This window comes from Pelodiscus sinensis, chromosome 7 (genome assembly GCF_052426305.1).
Source record: "Pelodiscus sinensis isolate ZL-2025 chromosome 7, ASM5242630v1, whole genome shotgun sequence".
Classification (NCBI taxonomy): Eukaryota; Metazoa; Chordata; order Testudines; family Trionychidae; genus Pelodiscus; species Pelodiscus sinensis.
Genome location: NC_143058.1, coordinates 63,381,652 through 63,392,650, shown reverse-complemented (window position 1 = coordinate 63,392,650; position 10,999 = coordinate 63,381,652). Strand labels below are relative to the sequence as shown.

Here is a 10,999-nt window from a genome sequence, read left to right as displayed (position 1 = left end):
AAATCTAGGCTGTGCACTGCGGGCACCAGGCCGCGGAGGGTTTGCGTGCGTCTTCTGCAGCAGTGGCACACGTGCTCTGTAGAACAGCCCACGCCCCAATACTGTGAATTTTTCCCAGGGTGGCGCCGCACCCAGGAAGTGGTAGGGTGCTACGAGCTTCCTCAGGAGTAAGCCTCGTAGTTCAGACACCCGTCCTGCGTCGATGGTTGCCGTTGTTCCCTCCGCTCCCACACAAGAAGAGCCAGGCCAGGTCAAGGTGCAGATTCTTTAATGCTTTCGCAGCGATTAGCGCGTTTCAGAGATCGTGTGGCAGGGTTATTTGTGGGCAGCTCCGGGGCAGAGGGACTGGGCTTTGAGAACTGCTGCTCTGAACGAAACCGGCTAAGTGCTTTGGAGCAGAGAGGTGGGACTCATTCCACCCCTGCGCAGCCTGCCGCCGAGGCAGATCTCCTGGCTGAGAGCATTTTAGATGATCAGGTCATCGCTAGGCCTCTGTGCCCCCCCCTCACATCCCAGGTGCACAGCCCGGGTGTCTTTCCTGGGGAACAAGGTGGTTAGTGGGGGACCCTCCTGTAGAAGCCGCCCACGTAGCGAGCCCAGCCCTGCGCCTCACTCCTGTGGACAGCCTGTCTTCATACCAGTGGGACTGCTCAAAGGAGGAAGGGCTGCTCTAAGCCTGGGGCACTTGTCAGACATTGTTCCCGAATGCTCATTAAAACGGCACCAGGCTCGCCGCTTTCCAGGGCCCGATGCACCAGGTGGAGCGCCATATGCGCCATTCATAATCTGCCTACCTCAGGTTCCTGGCCTGTAGGATACCCTGGGAGATGAGCCTCCTCAGGCCTACTCAAAGGCCAGGGTGTAACCCTGGCGTCTCCTGCTCTCGTGGTGGATTGGGGTTTGCTATGTCAGTCCGTAGCGGCTCAGGCGTGGATGGTACAGCCGCCCCTTTGGCTCCTAGCTGGTACAGCTGGCGGGGTAGGTCAGCCACGTGGGATGGGCTGCCTTCCTGTCTGGCACAGCCCCCCGCCACACTCTGCTGCCTTTGGCCTGCTGGAAGCGGAACAGAGGCGAGGGGGGGGGGGGATGATCGAAAGGACGATGAGGAAGGTAGGAACCTATCACATTAAAAAACACACACACACAGGCCGACCGGAGCCCAGTGCTCGGAACACGCCCCAGGACATAGACAAACAAACCCCACATCTGTATTTCAAACTCAGGCTTTCTGCTCACGTCTTGGGGAATGGACGCACCCTCCAGCCGGCTCCGGCACACCCAGCCCCCTACCAGGCAAAGAGCGGCTTGCCGTCCTCCTTGGAGAGCTCGCACAAGCAGTTCAGCAGCAGCAAGGTGTCGCCCAGGAACTTGGAGGGAACCACGTCGATCACCACCCGGCGCAGCTCCGCCGGGCTGCTGTGGAGTGGGCTGGCCTGCACGTCGGGCCGCTGCTTCAGGATGCCGTAGGTGTTGATCAGGAACTCGCTGAACGCCGGGTGCATGTCCCGGTTGTAGCCCATCTTCTCCAGGCGCGTGGTGAGGGACAGGTAGCGCTGCGTCATGGCGCGGTGCTTCTTCTCGTCCACAGAGCCATCCAGGCACTGCAGGGAGGCCTAGGAGGTTTCAAAACCCATGAAGAGGCAATTAGCTCCTTTTCGGGGTAGGCACAGAGCGGGTGTGGGGGGTTCCACTTTCTAGTTGCATCCAAAACATCCTGGTCTGGGACGATATGCTAGAGAACCAAGGCCCAGTACGGCCAGAGGGGACACCGAAGCCACAAGCCGAGGGCGACCATACACCTTGTTCTGGCCAGGGCAGCCCCTTTATGCTCTGTTCCAGCTGGCTTGACTTCCCCCCACCCCAAAGGAGGAGCGTGTCCCATTTGCTCATGCTGCCTCAGTTTCCTCAGACTTCCTCAGTTTGCTCGTGCCAGCGGGACACACTCCCATTTTTGCCAAAAAGCACAAGGTGTGGCGTGGAGGGGGCAGGCAGAGATACAATGGCGGGGGCAGAACTGGAAAAGGGAGCAACATTCCAGCATAGGGCTCCAGGGACGGGCGACAGGTTCCTGAGGGGACCCCGCTGGGTTCCAGAAATGGGGGACAGCTTCCCAGGCAGGGTGGGAAGGGTGCTGGGTAGCCACCTCACACAGGTGAGGGACATCAGCGTGTGGCTGAGGTGCCCCGTTTTCAACTAGGAATCGGGGTCACCCTCCTTAAACCGCACTTGTCACGATGCGGCGAGCATGGAAGCTGAGGGGGGGTCTCCGACTTGGCAGGCCTGACCCGGCAGGAGGCCCACATGTGGACACCCCTCCATGACGCCCGGGTTTCCTACACACAGACCCCGAGTGTCTGTCTGGGCAGAGCTGGGTTTGGCTGGCCTGTGAAGCAGCTGTCAATCGCTGCTTCTCCTCTGAAGCAAGGCAGGACGCTGATGAGCTTTCCGGTTCGGAGGGAAAGGGAGCCAGGCCCAGCCCTTCCGCAACGGGGACCAGTCACCCCAGGACATGGAGTTCTCTCACCACGCTAGCTGAACTGACGCCCCAGGGAAGAGGGCAGGCGGACCATTCCCACCTCAGTGAAATACTGTTTCCTCTTTCGCAAGGAGCTTCAAAAAGTGACAGGTCCGCGAAACTTTTTGCTTTCCGAGTTCCGCTGGAAGATTTCCAGCGACCATTCTCTCCATCAGATTCGAGGGTGGATTTACCTTTCGGATTTTATCAGGGATGTTGGACACGGTGTAACCATAAAGTCGCGTCACTCCCGGAAACACATAAGCGAGGATGCGTCTGTCTAGCTGGAAGGCAATCTCTCCCACAATGCGGCCATTTTTCTTGCTGTTCAGCTCAACCTCTGTGTGAAGGAGAAGGCTGGTTACACCGTAACGTAAGCCACAAAGCCCAAAGGTGTTCCCCATGCAGAGATTCAGGTTCACGTTTTACGGTACGGTTTGAGCCAGATGCCAGAAGAGAGGTTGTATCATCACACAGGTTCTACACATAGATGTGCCTCTATACAACCCAATACAGTACTGGCTTTGCTGAGCCATGCACAAACTGGATAACCTCTGCCTCCTTAAATAGACTGGCTTAAGTAAATGCTCGTGGAGATGGACTTTGTAAATAAATACATGTAGAAGGAGAAAAGCAAGACATATTCAGGACTTCTCAACCACAACCTCCCCCCCCCCAATCATTTCAAGATGGGCTCTTCCACACCAGGGCACAGGCTGCACTCTGAGGATTTGCTGCCATTGCTCTGCACACCCGCCCGGTGTGGGTGGCTTCCCGCTATGGCAGGGGAGCCAAGCGCCTCGAGGGCCAGATCCAGCTCATGGGAGGGAGGAGGGGAAAGGGCGAAAGAGGCAGCCAATGGGAGCTGCAAGTTGTACTGGGGGCAGCTTGCAAAATCCCCCTCCCCCCATGGGCTTGCAGCTTTCATAGAGCTGCTCTGAGGATTTGGGAGGGGAGGGGAAGGGCACGCAGGGAGCTGGCAGAAGCTCCCATGGGCCGGACTCAGCCCGTGGGCCATATTTCCCCCTGCTCCGGCTCTAGGGCAGTGTTTCTCAATCTTTTTTTTTTTTTTTTTTATAAAGTACCCCTTTTTTTAAAAAAAACTGAAGTACCCCTGGTACCTACAGTTTTCAGACAATTTTTTTCTACCATTGCAACCCATTTGTTTAAAGAATTTAATCATAGCCGGGTGGGCAATGACATTTTTTGGTGCAACAAGTACAAAAATAATACAACGCTGGAACACTTCACACAAAGATTCAGTTTTCTCCAGACGTCAGTGGTGTTGACGTGACCCCCAGACGTCTCTCGAGTACCCGAGGTTACTCGTACCACTGGCGGAGAAACACTGGGTGAGAGCATCCCAAAGCCTCCATGCTCACAGAGACAGCTTGTGTTTGGCATTGGTGAAGCCCATCCTTAGCTACAGTTATTGGCAGCCAGCCCAGGGGAAAGGACACCATTACCATTTAAATAGGCGTGGGGCTTCGGCGGCTCATCTCCTCCCGGCATCTCCGAGAACCAGACTTTTTTTTTCCTGCGTATCTCTTCCATGTCCACGGAGATTTTCTCACTCACTAGGTCCCGGGCGCTGTTCACGTGGGGGAGCGGCTTCCTTGGGGGACTTCCTGGGATAAATGCTTCAGGGGGTTTGAAGGACCCTGGAAACACTGTCTTTGCGTAGTCCCCTTCCTTGTTGGAGAGGCTGGGGGGAAGAAATTCTCCCAGGGAGGAGAGCTGCGGCTGACCCAGCAGGTCCGAGGCATTGAGGGCGCTTCCATGCTGCTGGAGAGCTGCAACAAAGCAGAAGGGGGCATGGGAGCCGAGTCAGCCGTGGCTCTGTACGGATTTGCAGTGAAGAGGGGCTGAGGAATCTAGAGGGCCCGTCTGATCATCCGTCTAGGTGTCTGGGGCTGGAAATCCAAGCGCTGCTTAGTGCCTCGTCATGGGGGCCTCAGTGTTATGCCCAGAGCTTATCCGCCCTGAAGGCTGGGCCCACGATCTGTCTGGCCCCGCTCTCTGCGCCCAGACCTAACCGGGCGCGACTCAGGAGCCCGGGCTGTGTTCAAAGGGGGCTTTGCCTGGAAGAGCAGGCGGGGAGACGTTCAGAGCGGCGGTGCTCTGGCAACGTTGTCAGTGGCATGGGACCCGCTCCTACAGCGTCCCGTAGCCAGGGACACATGCTGCAGGGAAGCGGGGTGGGGGTGTTCTGGGCAGGGTAACTGGAGGGCGAAGGGTTTGGGGGCCACACTGACCCCTTCTCCACCTGGTCTTTCCCTGCTGTGGTCCTTTCAGGAGCATCTGGGGCCCCAGGCGGGTTTCCCGCCAGCCCAAGACCTAGCTGGCGTGGAGGTCCCCCACACGAATATTTCAGCCACCGTAGGTGTGGGGCCATGAAGTCAGGCCAGGGGATTGCCCCACTTGGATCCCTTTCCCATTCCCCTGGGAGTCAAGGGACACAGTCTGCCACAGACAGCTTCACAGAGCCACCTCAGAACACGCGCAAGAGGACTAGCCGGCTCAGCCGGGGAAATTCTCACTTGCAACAAGCCTAGATACGATGCCGCACCGAGCCCAGGCTCGCCACGGCTTCCAGGGGACATGGTACCTCGCGCCAGCACTGCTGCCCCACCTGCTCTGGAGAGGCACAGACACACGGCGGGCGAGGGCTCCCCAAAATCCTGAGCTACAATACAGGGCTCAGTTCTTACCTGTCCCATATAAGCGACTCCGAGCCTTCGCTCCTGCAGGCGACGGGCCGTTGACACAGACGTTCAGCCGCGAGAGGTCCATCGAGTCCGGCAGCTGTTTCTCCACCCTGCTGGACCAGGAAGTGCTGGAAACCACGGCGGGCTTCCTCTCCCGGGGGGTAGGCTGAAACAAAGCGGGATTGTTGCCAATCCCCTGCAAGGTTGCCTCTGCCGGGGCTTTGGGGCTGAGCAGAGCGGCTTCCTCGTTTGCCATGTGAAGAGGGGAGTAACTGAACTCCTGCAGCTGGGAAGGGTTTAGGTGACTTGGGCTCTCCAGAGGCTGGATCTCTCTTCCGTACGGCTGGGCTACAAGAGAGAACAGAGCATACAGAAGGGCACGTTTTACTCTGACAGCGCATCTCTTTTCTCCCGCGCTAGAAGGGCCATCTGTCCCCCATGGAAGGTGCCACGGGCCTACCAGAGTTTGGAAGCAGGGCAGCGTTTTCAGAGCACGGACAATGAACCTTACTGGGGCCCTTTCTGTCGTGTCCTCAGTAGACAGACCCTTCCAAAGCCAGAGCGCCAGTGAGTAGCTGGAACATGCACCAGAGCGGGATTGGTTTGCTGGTGAGGACATCAGAGGGAATAAACTAACAATGAGATCAGGTTATTTCTCCAACAGGTATGTGACCAGGAATCTTGCACCGGGGTGTACACTGGACCCGGAAGGTCAGGTGAAGGTATCCAATTCCAGCTACATACCTGCAGCTGGCTTAAACCCGAGCGTGGCGCCATCTTCCGGGAGCAAATGCTCCCTTTGGCTTCCCGTACACCTCACAACTGCGAGGACACCGGCACTGACAGGAGCCGCCACAGTGTTTTATCTAGTGGGTCTCAACTAGAGAGTCACTACATTGAACACCAGAAGATCCACTTGCATGCTGGAGATGCGGCTTTGATTAGCAGGCTGTTAGTAACAGAACCAGGCGCGCCCGGACACAGCCGGCCCCAGGACTGAGGGCTTGTTTGGGATAATTCCCATAATCTCGTCAAGACCTGCACGTTGGCTGACACTAAGGCATCCACCTGACCTCGCCTGGCTAAGGCTTGGGCATGCCGTGCGAGCCTTGTCTCCTGGGAACCTGTGGCCTTCTGTCCGAGGTGGGGTCTCGAGCAGAACCTGCCGAAGGGGGCCTGTGACAGCAGCAACAGGCCGAGGAAAGGCCTTTGCTGTTCAGAGTGGGGCTCCCAGAGCCGGTTCTGAATGTCGGCAATAGGTCTCTGGGACGGGGGACCACGGACAGGGCTGGGCATAACCCACCCTCCCATGCCACAGCAGCCAGTCAGGCTAACGGGCTCAAGGCCGAGTATCAGGACAGGCACAAACTCCCTTGTTACACCCATCTCTGGTCTCAGTGATGAACCGGGGGAGAGAGGGAGATGCCCTGTCCCTAAGAATAAGCCACAGGGCTCCTGCACCTCTGTTGCACTTCCCGCCCCCTACAAAACAGCAGCCCGGTCTCAGGAATGGAAGAATGAGAGGGGGGGGAGGAGAGAACTGCAAAATGTACCGGGGGCGGGGGGAGGGGAGGGAGGCGGGGTAAATCTCTTCCCAAAGCCAGAGGAGATTTCAGCACAAGGAAGGGATGCCCAGGTTCCCCACAGAGCCCTGAGCATGGGTAATTCAGTGAGCATGCAGTGTGTAAGCACAGCCATTGGCACGTCTGCTCAATCAGCCAGGAGCCTTGATTTAAGGAGCTCCTGTGACCCACGGATGAGGTTTACCAGTTATTTTGAGAGAAGGGTTTACTCTGGAAATAACGCCTCTACACAGTGTTTTATTTCAAAATTGCACCATAATGCAAATGAAGCGTGGGATATTTAAATCCCGGCTTCATTTACAATTTTGAATGTCTTCATTTGCATCCCTCTGTCGAAAGAGGGTGCAAGCGTAGACATATCTTCAGTGTGCAGCAGCAGTCAAAAAAAAAAAAAAAAAAAAAAGAGAGAATGTTAGGAATCCTTTAAAAAGGGATAGAGAAGACAAAAAAAAAATCCTTTTGCCTCTATATGAAACCACGGCACACCCACATCTTGAATACTGCGTACAGATGTAGTCACCTCATCTCAAAAAAGATACCTTGGCATGGGAAAAGGTTCAGAAAAGGGCAGCAGAAGTGATGAGGGGCAGGGGCAGATGACTGTTTTGCGGGGCCCCGGGCAGCATAACTCCGCGGGGGCCCCCCCCTTTGCTACGGCGCATGCGCGGGGCTTTAAGCGCGGGGCCCAGGGCAGCCACCCCGTTCGCCCTTCCCTATACCCGCCCCCGATGAAGGGTTTGGAACAGGTACCATATGAAGAGAGATTAAAAAGGGAAACAAGATGACATTCTATAAATATATTAGAAGCAAGAAGACGACCAAGGACAGGGTAGGCCCATTGCTCAGTGTGGAGGGGGAAAAAGTAACAGGAAATGGCAGAGATGCTTAATGACTCTTGTTTTGGTTTTCACGAGAAGTCTGATGAAGGAATGCCTGACATAGTGAATACTAGTGGGAAGGGGGTAGGTTTAGAAGATTTTTTTTTTTAAAAGACCACACAAACCCACACCCCTCCTCCCCCAAGTTTAAAAAAATCACTTAGAAAAGTTGGATGTCTGCAAGTCACCAGGGCCTGATGAAATGCATCCTAGAATATTCAAGGAGCTGATAGAAGAGGTATCTTAGCCTTTAGCTATCATCTTTGGAAAATCATGGGAGACAGGAGAGATTCCAGAAGATTGGAGAAGGGCAAATATAGTGCATATCTATAAAAAGGGAAATAAAAACAACCCAGGAAACTACAGATCAGTCAGTTTAACTTCTGTGCCAGGGAAGAGAATGGAGCAAGTAATTAAGGAAATCATCTGCAAACACGTGGAAGATAATAAAGTGATAGGGAACAGCCAACATGGATTTGTAAAGACCAATTCATGTCAAACCAATCGGATAGCTTTCTTTTATAGAATAGCGAGTCTTGTGGATACGGGAGAAGCGGTGGATGTGGTATACTTAGATTTTATTAAGGCATTTGATACGGTCTTGCATGATATCAATATAACTAGGCAAATCCAACTTAGATGAGGGTACTATAAGGTGGGTGCATAACTGGCTGGGTAACAGTTCCCAGAGAATAGTTATTAATGGTTCACAATCTTTCTGGAAAGGAGTAACAAACGGGGTTCCGCAGGGGTCTGTTTTGGGACCGGTTCTGCTCAATATCTTCATCGACGATTTAGATATTGGCAGAGAGAGTACACTTAAGTTTGCAGATGATACCAAGTTGGGAGGGGTTGCAACTGCTTTGGAGGATACGGTCATAATTTAAAATCACCTGGACAAATTGGAGAACTGGTGTGAGGTAAATAGGATGAAGTTTAATAAGGACAAATGCAAAGTGCTCCACTTAGGAAGGAACAATCAGTTTCACACATACAGAATGGGAAGTGACGATATAGGAAGGAGTACAGCAGAAAGGGATCTAAGAGTTATAGTGGACCACAAGCTAAATATGAGTCAGTGTGACACTGTTGCCAAAAAAGCAAACATGATTCTAGGATGTATTAACAGGAGTGTTGTGAGCAAGACAGGAGAAGTCATTCTTCCACTCTACTCTGCGCTGATTAGGCCTCAGTTGGAGTATTGTGTCCAGTTCTGGGTGCCACATTTCAAGAAAGATGTGGAGAAGGTTTAAAACTAATAAAAGAAAGTTCTTCTTCACACAGTGCACTGTCAACCTGTGGAACTCCTTGCCAGAGGAGGCTGTGAAGGCTAGGACTATATCAGAATTTAAAAAAAGAGCTAGATAAATTCATGGACGTTAGGTCCATAAAAGGCTATTAGCCAGGGGATAGAAATGTTGTCCCTGGCCTCTGTTTGTCAGAGGCTGGAGAAGGATGGCAGGCGACAGATTGCTTGATCATTGTCTTCAGTCCACCCCCTCTGGAGCATCTGGCACTGGCCACTGTCAGCAGACAGGATACTGGCCTAGATGGACCTTTGGTCTGACCCGGTATGGCTATTCTTGTGTTCTACGTTTAAAACAAAGAAAGGAAAGTTTTTCTTCTCTCAGTGCATAGTTAAGCACTGGAACTCCTTGCCAGAGGATGTGGTAAAGGCTAGAACTTTAACAAGGTTCGAAAAAGAGCTAGACGGAGTCATGGAGTTAAGGTCCATCAACGGCTATTAGCCAGGATGGGTAGGAATGGTGTCCCTAGCCTTTATTTGTCTGGAGGTGGGTGACAGGAGAGGGATCACGTGAGGATTACCTGTTGTGTTCACTCCCTCTGGGGCACCTAGAATTGGCCACTGTCGGCAGACAGGATACTGGTCTAGATGGGCCTTTGGTCTGAACCAGTATGGCCATTCTTCTGTTCTTTTGAGAGTCCACAGTGTTGGTGGGACACTGGGGAGCATGCAGAAGAGACTGGGGAGGTGTGGGAGAGCTGGCATTGGTTTCAGGGCTGAGGTAGCCTTACTGCAGAGTCCCGTCTTAGGAAAGAGCACGTGAGTTTAAATACTTAGAACTTGCAAGAGTCGAATGGGTGGATTCAAATACAGCCACCGTGGGAACTGCCCTCTAGGGGCGCTTAAGCCAGGATGATCACTGAGCTAGAGGGCCGCTATTCACGAGAACAATCTAGGTCTTCCCGGTTCTCCTTACCTCCTTGGCCCGGGGAGCAGACATTCGGATACACGGGCGCAGAGCGGGAAGGGACACACCGCCCTTGGCTGCTGTTCTCATAGTGCTGATTCAGTAACGAACGCAATTCATAGTTCTCTCGGAGCAGCCTAACCTGGTTTTTCAGGTACGTGTTTTCATTCTGGATGGTCCTGATCCACTCGCTGTCCTCGCTCATCGTCAGCCTCCTCCTCCGGGTGGAGTCGGGGGTAGCAGGCCGCCTCAGCGGGGCCAGAGTCGCCTCTCCCACGGCTTTCAAAGTCCCCCCAGGAAGTCTTGGAATGTTCCTACCCCATTGTGAGCTCATGGCTCTTAAAGGAACGGCTGGGTTTTTAAGCCCTGAAGACTGCGTCTTGGACATAACCTTGGAGGAGGCCAGATACAGTCCTAGAGCTTAACCCTCAAATCCTGATCCAAACCCCAATGAAATCAAGGGAAGGCTTCACACGGGCCTAGTAGCAGTGTGGTTGCCAAGGACAAAACTATTTCTCAGGAGAATTTACTTTTCCTTCTAGAAAAAGTAGAAAAACCAAGGCTTGCTGCTAGTTACATGAAGATCTACATACTTTTTTGGAACTTTTTGGTATTCTTCTTGGCCAGGCCAGCAGAAGCCTGGAAGCTAGCCCGGGATACCAGAGATACTCAACTTCTCCTCCTAATGCAGAGGAGAGAAATCTCTTTGGTCAGGGGATGCTGATGCACAGAAAGGAAAGAAAAAAAAAACCCAATCGGGGGCCAAGTGAGAAGCAAAAAAAAAAAACTACACATCACCATAACAACTACGAAAACCAAGTCACTGATGTGGTCCCTGACATTCTCCTCGCACACTGGAGCCTAGCGGGACCCAGGCTAGTCGGTTGTGGGGCCCCTTACACTCTGAGGTGGGGTCAAAAGTGAGGGGTTCAGTGTGTGGGGCTGCCAGAAAGCAGGGTTGTGATGTGGGGGTCCGAGCAGGGGGAGGGTACAGGAGCCTCAGGGGCTGGATCCAGGCAAGTCAGGGGCTGGATTCAGCCTTTGGGCTGTGTATTCCCCACCTCTGTCCTATAACAACCCTGTATAGACAATACAACTCCTT

At 53.6% G+C, this 10,999-nt stretch overlaps 1 protein-coding gene across 1 annotated transcript; it reads right to left on the bottom strand.

Annotated features, from left to right (window-relative positions):
* Positions 1-251: 251 nt before the first annotated feature.
* LOC102443677 (speriolin-like protein) lies at positions 252-10,199 on the bottom strand. Its single transcript, XM_006127469.4, has 5 exons — positions 9,907-10,199; positions 5,227-5,571; positions 3,982-4,308; positions 2,710-2,855; positions 252-1,613 (listed from the first exon to the last, which is right to left on the bottom strand). Exons 1-5 carry the CDS (start codon positions 10,100-10,102, stop codon positions 1,287-1,289), a joined length of 1,341 nt encoding a protein of 446 aa, XP_006127531.3. The 5' UTR covers positions 10,103-10,199; the 3' UTR covers positions 252-1,286.
* Between the last annotated feature and the right edge of the window lie 800 nt (positions 10,200-10,999).